General features: G+C 47.2%; 1 protein-coding gene across 5 annotated transcripts in view; it reads left to right on the top strand.

The window, feature by feature from the left end:
• Positions 1–12,257, top strand: part of PIK3CB (phosphatidylinositol-4,5-bisphosphate 3-kinase catalytic subunit beta) — a 430,104-nt gene that overhangs the window by 400,677 nt on the left and 17,170 nt on the right. For all 5 annotated transcript variants that reach the window (XM_029615666.1, XM_029615665.1, XM_029615663.1 and 2 more), the window contains one exon: positions 7,972–8,095. In XM_029615666.1, the coding sequence (XP_029471526.1) occupies positions 7,972–8,095 (124 nt within the window). The remainder of the gene's footprint in view (positions 1–7,971; positions 8,096–12,257) is intronic.

The raw sequence follows: 12,257 nt of genomic DNA, 5'->3' as shown, positions 1-12,257 counted from the left end.
AATTCTGAAAATAGCTACCAACAGTAGTAAAGTAACCAAGATGGTCAGCAAGTGCAGAACGGGAAACCTAAGAACATTTTCCTAGCGTATAGCAGATGGACTCAGGACCAATGAGTATAGTGTACTCCTGATAGCAGTTGGAGATGAATCAGATTTCAATCTGACGTCAGCCCCAGTACGTATACCCCTGCAGGAAGTACAATTCTTCAGTATTTTCCGTCTCCATAGCAGTTAGGGACTCTATTTATTTATTTATTTGACATTTTTCTATACCGATCTTCATGACAAGATTCATATCAAACCGGTTTACATGGAACTTAGGGATTAACAACATAATCATATAACAGGAAGGCCAAAGCACAGTTACATATAACAGGGAGATTAAACTTGGGGGCTAGAGTAGCCAGGAAGTAAAAGGATAGCAAAAAACTAGAGGTAGAATACATATGTATATACTGGGGCTGGAACTCATCTAGTGAATGTATTTGGCTACATATAATATTTTGTCATGATGTAAACCGTTGTGATCTTCCCTTGGAATGACGGTACATAAAATGGCTAAATAAAAAAATAAAACAAATCTTTATCTTTACTAAAATATATGGCTTGCTTACAATCAAGATCTCACTAGCAGGCCGATACAGTAAAAACTGCTTTTCTGTGCACCCTCCGACTTAATATCATGGCGATATCAAGTCGGAGGTCCCGAAAAGTAAAAAAAGTAAAAAAAAATAAAAAAAAATAAAAATTTGAATTCGGCCCGCAGCTGTTGGGCCGAAAACCGGACACTCAATTTTGCTGGCATCCAGTTTCCGAGCCCGTGGCTATCAGCGGGCTCGAGAACTGACGCCGGCAAAATTGAGCATTGACTGTCAAACCTGCTGACAGCCGCCGCTCCTAGCGCGTCCCTAGCGCCTCCTTTTCCCTGTTTTTACCACGTCACCTAATTTAAATACAGAATCGCGCGCCGGGAGAGCGGGCGTTCGTCCGCTCTCCCGCGGACTTTACTGAATCGGCCTGTAGGTGATTTACAACAGAACACACATAGTACAGGGTGGCCCATGGAAAAGTAGCCCGCCTGCGCGGCACTGGTATTGGAGGCGGGCTCCTTTTCCATGGGCCACCCTGTAGTTTAATGCACATCATCAAAATAAAACAGAAAATAGATAAACTTAACGGGAAAATGCAGGCTCGCACAGCATTAAAGTAATTTCACCAAAGAAAACCAAAAGAATAAGAAGAAATCTTGCCTCTACAGACGAGCCCCACTCTCCTGTGGTGGCACCCATTGGGTCCCTCCCCCGGTTGAGAATTCCCGAGGTGATTTCCGCGATCCCTCGGAGGTAAGCCTTGGTCCGGCGGCCGACCCTCGGTGGGGACCTAGCCCCCGACATTGGGTGAGGCTGAGAAGCACCGAGGGCAACCTCGAGCAAGGCGGTGAAGGTATTTTCCCTCTCCCCCCGCAGCCAGAGACCACCCGGAACGAGACCAGGAAGCGCCGAGACAAGGTAAGGTAGAAATCTAATTAAAAGTCTCCGGTCCCCGAAGCTCGAGGAGTCGCACAGGTCACCATCTGGGACAAGTGCCACCAGGTTGATCTGCCCTAGCAGGGCTAGACCCCGGTTAGATCCGAGGGTCCTTCCACATGGAGACCCTCCGAGGTGGTCGCCATATTGTCCGCGTGGTCGCAGTCACCATTTTGGTCTGTTCGCCGCTCCGATCCGTGCACACAGAGGCGAGGCGAGCCGTGCGCACAAACACCTTGTGTGCACAAGTACCGTGTGCACTGACGACGCACGTAGCTACACGCTTAATGTGCTGGGCGCACATCTCCCTGAGGGCGCACATCTCCCTGAGGGCGCACATCTCCCTGGGCGCGCACCAAACCTACACGCACAACTATTTTACACGCACACGCCATGGCACCACCAGAAAAGAAACTCAAGGCTCAGGGCCTTTGCCCAGCATGTCACATTAGAGCTGCACAGCATGAGGAGGCCATGGCCCTGTGTATACAGTGCGAAGGGACCCTAGGGGATCCAACTCATGGCCCTCCCCAGCCAGTACCGGGCTCCAGCCTCTCAAACCTTATGCTGGACCTAGCATTGCACAGCGGGACCCCCCTCAAATGGGGCTCCCCAGGGACACGGTGCCCCTTAGTCTAGACCCAGCATCTATCTCCTGGGTGGAATTCTTCAAAGGTCTGCATACCTTCGTCCACATGCAACCGGGGCCACCTATAATATGGCCACAAGCTCCGCCAGAGGACCTCAACTTCCCGGGACCCTCTATGCCCAGGGAGGTGATCCCACCGTCCACAAGCCCCATCTTCGGGGACATGGACAACTCGGATAAGGATTCAGAACCCCCTTGGTGTCCAGGGACAGAGTCCCACCGAACACCAAGGACAAACTTCCAGACCTGGTCATACATTGCTTAAAAGAGCTTGCTATCCCGGGCACAAGTGCCTCAGGGGAACCTAAGACGAACCCCCTACTAGAGGGATTCCGTCAGACCTCCCGTCATTTCCCACTATTACAAGCCATCCAGCAACTAATTGACATGGAATGGGATGCCCCGGAAACTACGTTCAAAGGGGGGGGGGGGGGGGCGTGCTCTGGCAGCCATGTACCCTCTAGACCCAGCCGCCAAAGATCTCCTGGTATGTCCGAGAGTGGATGCCATGGTCTGCGCGGTCTCGAAGCACACTACTATCCCGGTGGAGGGAGGAGCAGCACTCAAGGATGCTCAAGACAGACGTCTGGAATCTATCCTTAAACAGTCCTTTGACGTCTCCGCTATGTCGCTACAGATCGTGGCCTGCTGTGCCGTGGTGACACGAGCCTGCTAATCACAGACCAGGAACCAGCAGTATCATTCCTCACGGATGCCGCTTCTGATCTGGTGCACACCGCAGCTAGAGGAGTGTCATCCGCCGAGGCAGCCAGAAAACAACTCTGGCTCCGAAACTGGTCGGCTGATGCATCTTCCAAATCGAGACTCACAAAGATGTCCTTCAAGGGGAACCCTCCTGTTCGGAAGTGAACTAGAGAAACTAGTCAACAAATGGGGCTAGTCCCCACTGCCGCGGCTACCAGAGGACAGGAATAAGAGAAACCAGCGACCCTTCCCCCGAACTTCCAGGGGCAGAGGATCACAGCGCTTCAACCCATATAGAAGCACATATCAAGTGGCCCACCCCACAGGCCGAAGCCAGTCCTTTCGGAACAAGCACAATAAAAGGGGATCCAGCCCAGGCCCCAGCCACACCCCACAATGAAAATCAGCCGACCCATCCAAAGGAGGAAGCCATAGGGGGCAGGCTTGCCCTATTTTACCAAAGATGGGTCGCGATAACTTCGGACAAGTGGGTCCTAGCCATCATTCGAGAGGGATATTACCTGGATTTCCACCACCTCCCTCCGGACAGGTTTATGGAATCCCCCTGCCACGACCCTTCCAAGAGGATGGCAGTGGAAGCTACACTGACCACATTACTAGCCTTAGAGGCTATAACACAGGTGCCTCCACAACAAGTAAATACTGGCCATTATTCCATCTGTTTTATCATTCCCAAGAAAGAGTGGAACGTTCAGGCCCATCCTGGACCTCAAGTCGGTCAACCGTCAACTGAAGATTCCTCGCTTCCGCATGGAAACCTTACACTCGGTAAAAAGGGCGATACAACCGGGAGAGTTCCTTACATCCCTGGATCTGTCGGAAGCCTACCTACACATTCCGATCCATCAAGAGCATCGGCGTTTTCTACGCTTCACGATCCTGGACTGTCACTACCAGTTCCGGGCACTACCATTCGGGTTAGCCATAGCACCCCGGACATTCACCAAGATCATAGTGATGGTGGCAGCAACACTGAGGAAGGAAGGAATCCGCGTACACCCTTATCTAGACGATTGGCTGATCAGGGCGAAATCCCCAGAGGAGAGCCACCAGGCAACCAACAGAGTCAAAACTCTACTGGAGAGCCTTGGGTTGGTGGTCAGCATAAGCAAGAGCTGTCTGCAGCCCTCCCAATCTTTAGAATACTTGGTAGTCCGGTTCGACACCAAACAAGACAAGGTCACCCTGACACCAACAAGAAGATCGAAATTGATGACTCAGTTGTGAACCTTGTTGAGCGAGTTTCGCCCCACAGCATGGGACTACCTACAGGTCCTTGGCCTCATGCCATCCACACTGAAAGTAGTGCCATGGGCAAGAGCTCATATGAGATCCCTACAGCGCTCACTACTATCACGAAGGAATCCACTGTTCCAGAACTACACCATACACCTTCAGCTCCCGGACAAAGTCCGGACCCAACTACAATGGTGGCTACAAGAAGACCATCTGAGCCAGGGAGTGAGACTATCCTCACCATCCTGGATTCTGCTCACCACGGACGCCAGCCTACGAGGATGGGGAGCACACTGCCAGGAGCTGACCGCTCAGGGACAATGGAACAAAGAAGAGTCGGGGTGGAACATCAATCGCCTAGAGACCCGGGCAGTCAGACTAGCCTGCCTACAGTTTAGTCACAGACTCAGAGACAAGTCAGTCAGAGTAATGTCAGACAACGCCATAACAGTGGCCTACATCAACCGCCAGGGAGGAACCAGAAGCCAACAGGTGTCTCTGGAAATAGACCCCCTAATGTCCTGAGCGGAAGCGAACCTTCAAGAGATCTCTGCCGTTCACATCGCCGGGAAAGACAACGTCGCTGCGGATTACCTCAGCAGAGAAAGTCTAGACCCAGGAGAATAGAGGCCGTCGACCACAGCATTCCAATTGATAGTAAACCATTGGGGAGCACCAACCATGGACCACCTGGCAAGCCAGACCAACACCAAAGTGCCCAGCTTCTTCAGCCGCAGACGGGAACCTCAGTCCTAGGGAATCGATACCCTGGTACAGACCTGGCCACAGGAGACTCTGTTATACGCCTTCCCGCTGTGGCCCCTATTGGGCACAGTCATCCACAAGATAGAACACCACAGGGGACCAGTGCTTCTAGTGGCCCCAGACTGGCCAAGAAGACCGTGGTACGCAGACATGCAAAGACTGCTGACAGAGAGCCCCCTCCCTCTGCCTCCACACAGAGCCCTGCTCCAATAAGCACTGATCCTCCATGAGGATCCAGCTCGATTCTCCCTTACGGTCTGGCCATTGAGAGGACTCACCTGAGGAAGAGCGGATACTCGGGGGCAGTAATTGACACTCTACTCCGAGCACGCAAGTTCTCCACATCCCTAACATACATAAGGATTTGGAGAGTATTCGAAGCCTAGTGCGAGGACCGCAACATCGTCCCACACTCAGTCAAAATTCTGGAGGTTTTGGAATTCCTGCAGAACGGGCTACAGAAGGGATTGACTCTCAACTCCATCAAGGTACAGGTGGCCGCATTGTCATGCTACAGAACCGAGAGCGAGAGCGGCAGCAAAGCCTCTCACCCGGATGTCTCCCACTTCCTGAAAAGAGTCAAGCAGATCCGACTGTGGCCGGTGCCTCTTTGGAACCTCAACCTGGTCCTGGATTTCTTAGCAGGAGCCTCTTTCCGACTTCTTTGCGGCCTGTGTCCGACTATTAACATTGAAGACAGCCTTCCTGGTGGCAGTCTTTTCGGCCCACCATATCTCCGAGCTACAAGTACTGTCCTGCCAGGAGCCATTCCTCAGACTCTCCCCGGGAGCCATCCAGTTACGCACAGTTCCGTCATTCCTCCCCAAAGTGGTGTCTCACTTCCATCTCAACCAAACCATCTCGCTACCATCGCCAGATGAGCATAAGAATTCGGAAGAGTCTCGCAGTCTACGCCATCTCAACATCGGCAGACTCTTAGTCCGGTACTTGGAAAGGTCGGAATCCATACGAAAGACAGACCTTCTATTCGTTCTTCACAGCGGGAAGAAGCAAGGGGAAGCGGCCTCGCGAGCAACCATAGCCCACTGGATCAAATAAGTCATCAAGGCGGCCTACGTAGAAGCAGGCAAGCCACCGCCTTTACAAGTCAAGGGCCATTCCATTAGAGCCCAGGCAGTGTCCTGGGCGGAAACCAAGATGCTTCACCCGCCGAGATCTTTCGGGCGGCGACATGGTCCTCCATCCACACTTTCTCCAGGTTTTACTGCCTGGATGTTCAGGCTCGAGAGGACACAGCATTTGCAAGGGCAGGACTAAGTGGGTCACGGGCAGCCTCCCACCTGGTTCGGGAGTAGCTTTTATACATCCCATTGGTCCTGAGTCCATCTGCTACACGCTAGGAAATGGAGAAATTACTTACCTGATAATTTCGTTTTCCTTAGTGTAGACAGATGGACTCAGCATCCCACCCACGGCTGCCGTTATTCATGGAATTCTCGAGGGACATCACCGACAGTGAGTGATTCACGGGTAAACCACGCTTTCCTCCAACTAGAACACCCATCCTACCGGGTGTCGACGTTTCTCGGTTGAGGGCACTGGCGGTCTCCAGCTATAACCAATTCAACCAGTTCAAGTTAATTAAGTTAACCAAGTTATAAAAGTTAATCAAGTTAGCCAAATTAGTCAGTCATACATATATCCACAATTGCTTTTCGAGGAGAATACTGAAGAGCTGCACTTCCTGTAGGGGTATATGTACTGGGGCTGACATCAGATTGAAATCTGAACCGTCTCCAACTGCTATCAGGAGTACACTATACCCATTGGTCCTTAGTCCATCTGTCTACACTAAGGAAAACAAAATTATCAGGTAAGTAATTTCTCCATTTTGTTTGGGAGAGAAGGACTTGGGCTCAAAGCCACGTGCTTTCTCCCTTGGAAGGAATATTGGAAGCCTTGGAAAGCAGTGATGAGGGAAGTCATCCAGTGAATGTGCCAAAAATCTACTGAAAGTTAGTTATTAGAGTGGCTTAGTGCCTTGAAAAAAACATTTTTACAGTGAAAAATGAAATACAGGCAATTTCAAAATTGTGATTGGAAATAACTGAGACAGAATAAGCTGGATGAGCATTTGGAAACAATTTCACAAATACAGAAACAGCCAAAAGTGATAAAAAGAGAATTGCAAGATAAACTGGACAAAGCTCACATGCAATGGCAGAACATATGAGGTCTGGGTATACCTGAGAGCCGGAGACTAATTTTCAAAGATGTGATAAGAGATGGGTCAAATATCCACAGATACTGTTGGCATCTAAAAGTCAGGAGGAAGGGCAGTGGAAGTACTGATATCAGGTAAATATCATGGTGAACAAAGTAAAAAGAGACTGAGGGAAGATGTTTGTTCCAGTCTTTCAGAAAAATGAATGTTGAGGACTAGAGATAGTAACTGATAGGATATCATGAAGTATGAGTCTTAGGAATTCTCTATAAATGCCTACCCAGTGCAGTGAAGATGGTCAACCAAAGGTACATTATGCTAGTGACATCAAAGCAGGGATAAGAATGGCTTATTGCATGTGTGGCTCATACAGTTTTCTTCCTCCCTTCCACTATACCCTGTGATTATAGTCTTACACTATTTAATCTCAAAGTAAGTTTAATAGTTTCCCTATTTTTAAAAGTAATTAACAATTTCAGCATCACTGTCCAGATGTTGAATATATTGAAATGATCAGATACAAATGAAAAGCAGCATACAAATTTTGATGCTGAAATCGCCTTTATTTAAAAAAAAAAATCTTCATTTATTTTAGCTATGAATCCTGGGTTCTCAGCTGGACCCTGTCAGACAGCTGCTCAGTGGGGCAGACTGTCCGGTAAGTCTGTACAGTTGTCCAAAACCCTTTTGAAAAGGAGGTAAAAGTTCCTGGCACACACGAAAGGAAAATATTGGCAAAATTACTTTTTATTTATGTATAGAAGGGTATATTTTCACATCCACGGCAGAGCTATTCAGTAGATTTGATGCTTTATCTGCTGTGTTGAAATTCTGCCTTACTACTGGTAAACATGCCAGATTGAAATGTTTTCATTTGTTTTTAGAGATGATCTTGAACGAGCCATTGAAGAGTTTACACTGTCTTGTGCTGGCTACTGTGTAGCTACCTATGTGCTAGGAATTGGTGACAGACATAATGACAATATCATGGTCAGGAAGACTGGTCAGGTGAGTTGTTCAGAAGTGCTAATAACTGGCCTACATACTTGACATGAGTTTACATTTATTTTTGTTACCATACAAACTGGCCTACTGGAAAAAGAAACAGATTTCAGTTTGCACATTATACCGTAGCAATATATTTTCAATATAAATAGAACTTGCTTGAAATCCTGTTTTGCAATAAGCATGCTGTCATATTTTTGTTCTTAAATGATGCACTCAGTTTGTTCCTGAGATATATAACTTTTCCTATGTACATTTCTTCAAGGAAAGCAGGATGGCAGTCCTCACATATAGTTGACATCATCTGATGCAGCCCGGCACAGAAAACTTAGGTCACTTTCTAGAACTATGACCATGCTTCATTGAGCATGCCCACAAATGCTATTAAGCCATGTGTCCACACGAGGTCCCTTCAGGCTTTCTTTTTCTATGAAGCTCTCGAGTTAGTTTTGTTGCCTCACATTCCTGTTTCTGGGCTTTCAGGTTTTTGCCAGATTTGCAGGATCATTCATTGTGGGGTCTTGTGGTTTTGTTCCTTGTAGTTTCCCTAGGTAAGTTTTTTTAAGACATTTTTCTAAGTTTTTGTTCTTTTTTGGACTCTCGTTGTCATTGCCTGCTGGCCATCGAGCCACCGCTGCCATCAAGTTTGATTTTGCTTCCCTTTAATTTTGACCAGACATGGGTTCCAGTGATATTCCTGGTGCGCAAGGATTATGTCTATCACAGACACCCATGATAAATGCATTCTGTGTCTGAGGGGCATTGTATGATGTTCACAGGTGTCGCAAATGTGTGACCATGACCCCGAAAGAGTGCCAGTCCTGACTGGAACTCATAGAAAGGCATTTCAGGCATCAGAAAATTGATCAATTGGCATTGGAGATATTGACGTCAAACAGAGACAAGCAGTCATCTAACTTCCAGATCGAAAAATGCATCAGATTCTGTCTCAACATCAGCATCAAGGAGATCTGATGTCATGTATTGAGGGAAGCCAAAGAATCATTGGCATCTGTCTGGAGACAGATGCCGATGATTCAATGCCGATGATTCAATGCCCATGCTGGGAGCAGAGACAGTCTGACGCATACTGAGAATCCCCCTTAAGTCTTCCCATGGCAAGAAGTGCTCATCCTCTAAGAAGGCCAGGGTCATGCGAAAACTTCTACTTGTCCAGGTATCCGCCACCAGTCCACTTCTTGGTTTCAAAGAAGACTTGGTCACGCCTCCTGCTTCCCTGTCAGTGTTGGCATCAGTTATATTTGAAGAGTAATTGGATAGAAAGATCCAGCAGGCCTTGGAGAAGACTCTGCAGTGCTTCAGTGCTGCAGCATTAAGGCAGTCACTGATGATTCTTGAGCCTCTGCTCAATTCCTTATGAGTGCTCTTGGGGAAGGCATAGACATCGGTGCTGGTACAAGATCCAATGCCCAGAGGGGGCTATGCCTCAATGACAGCCAACCCTTGTTGATCTCCATCTTCTTGTGAGAGTAAGTTTCCCCAGGCCAATCTAAATTCTTAGGATCTGGGTTAAAAAGACCAAGTGTACCTGTCCATGAGACCTTGGCTGTGGGTCAAGCACCAAGGCAGTCCTTATCACCAGCAGACCAGGGTAAGTTGGACTCCAAATACTCTGGGAGGTTCAGCTATGACTCCTCAGATGCCTCTGCAAAGGAGGTGTGGATGGGTCTCCCTCCGACCTCTCTCCTCCACCAGAGAAAAGGAAGTCACCTCCTGAGTACTTCTCCTTTTCAGGGTTTATCAGAAAAATGGCTGAGACCATTCCATTTACTTAACAGATGGAAGATGAGACCAGAAGTAAGATGCTGGACACCCTCCAGTTCATGGAGCCTCCTAAGGAAGTCATGGCAGTTCCAGTCCACAAAGTTCTTCAGGAGGTGCATACAAGGTTGTGGGAGAACCCCACTCTGTAACTCCCATTAACAAGAAGGCAGACATGATCTCTTTCTTCCAAAAGACTCCTGGATTGAAAGAGACACACACCAATCTGGGGAGGTTGAATCTGCTGTCAAGAAGACCAAGAAGCCTAGAACTCATTCCTCAGTGCCCCTGAAGAAGGAATTTAGAACTCTTAACACCTTTGAGAGGAAGGTTTTCAAGGGGCTATGCTCAATGCCTGCATAGCTTCCTTCCAGCTCTTCATAGGTCAGTATATGTGGGGCTTGCTAAAAAAAAAAAAATTGCAAGGGGTGGCCCAGCAGCTTCCTCAAAAGCAACAAGATGTCCTCCAATCACTGGTGGATAGTGTGTGTGGAGAATACATGGTCCGATCAACCTTTGATGTTTTCGAGAAGTCATCGAGAGTCTCTGCCATTAAGATTGGAGCCCACAGACTCACCTGGCTGCAGGTCTCAGATCTCTGCTAAGAAATGCAAGAAAGACTTGCTGACATCCTGAGTTCAGGAGAGAATCTCTTCAGAGACAAGGTGAAAGAAGCACTCATGTACATCAAAGATCAATGTGCAAAACTCCAACAGCCCTCTAGTGGTGCTCAAACACTGGCGGCCTCCTCCAAGAGGTACCCGAGGCCAGGGCAGAGAAGACACTATCCTTTGACCCCCTTAGTCCCATACATAGGCTTCTCATGCCCATCCAAGGCAACAGCATGCCCCTAAGCTGCAGGCAGCAACCCAATCAGCATCAAGGATGGGGTTTTGACTGGATAATAGAGAATATAACCAGTATTCTGGTACCTATGACTGGTCAGAGAGAGGCTACGATTTTATATAAGCCATTAGTCATTTGGACATGTGGGGGTCCTCAGCATCATCAGAGAAGGATACAAATTAAATCTATTGGGTATCCCACCAAATCGGCTCCTGGACTTCAATTGGGATCATTCGCAACACCAGGAACTGCTTCAAAAGGAGTCAGTTGGACCGTTAGAGTAGTTAAAAGGACACTTAGGGAACGACTAAATGAATTCTTTCCTTCAGTGTTTACTAAGAGGATGTTGGGGAAATACCCATGCTGGGAACTGTATTCAATAGTGATGATTCAGAAGAGCTGAAACAAATCATGGTGAAGCTAGAAGATATATTCAGGCAGATTGACAAACTAAAGAATACCAAATTGCCCAGACCAAATGGTATACATCCCAGAATTCTGAAAGAATTCAAAAATGAAATTTCAGATCTATTACCAATACATTTGTAACCCATCAGTAAAATCATCCATTGTAACCAAAGATTGGAGGGTAGCCAGTGTAACTACTATCTTTAAAAAGGGCTCTGGGGTAATACGGGAAACTGTAGACCAGAGAGGCTGATGTCAGTGGTGGAAAAAATCATAGAAACTGTTCTAAAGAACAAAATGACAGAACATATAGAAAGACATTTAATGGGACGCAGCCAACAAGGATTTAAACAAGGGAAATCTTGCGTCATGATTCTGCTGTTTTTTTTTTTTTTTTGAAAGGGTTAATAAATATATGGATAATGGTGAGCCAGTGGATATAGGGTATTTGAATTTTCAGAAGTTGTTTGGCAAAGTGCCCATTAAGAGACCCCTGAGAAAATTAAATTGTCATGGAATAGGAGACATTGTCCTATTGTGGATTGCAAACTGGTTAAAAGTTTGGAAACACAGTAGGATTATATGCTTAGTTTTCTCAGTGGAGAAGGGTAAAAAGTGGAGTGCCTCAGGGATCTGACTGGGACCAATGCCTTTTAATATATTTATAGATTATTTGGAAAGAGGAATAACGAGTGAGGGGATCAAATTTGCAGACACACAATTATTCCATGTTAAATCACAAGTGGATTGTGAAAAATTGCAGGAGGAACTTGCAAGACTGGAAGATTGGGCATCTAAATGGCAAATGATATTCACTGTGGACAATTGAAAGGTGATGCACATGGGGAAAAGTAACCCACACTGTAGTTACATGGTTAGGTTCCATATTAGGAGTTACCACCCAGAAAAAAAAAATCTGTGTCATAGTGGAATACCTTGAAATCCTCAGCTCAGGCAGCCATCAAAAAAGCAAATAAAAATATTAAGATTACCTCCTGCTCTTCTTTGGGACTTCAGCATGGTTCTGTCCCAGATGATGAAAGCTCTCTTTGAGTCACTGCACTCCTATAACCTGAAGTACTTGACCTGGAAAGTTGTGTTTTGGTGGCGGTTACTTCAATCCGCAGGG

Source organism: Rhinatrema bivittatum, chromosome 9, assembly GCF_901001135.1.
Source record: "Rhinatrema bivittatum chromosome 9, aRhiBiv1.1, whole genome shotgun sequence".
Taxonomy (NCBI): domain Eukaryota; kingdom Metazoa; phylum Chordata; class Amphibia; order Gymnophiona; family Rhinatrematidae; genus Rhinatrema; species Rhinatrema bivittatum.
Note: the sequence above shows the minus strand (reverse complement) of the source record. Positions and strands in the feature narration are given on the sequence as shown.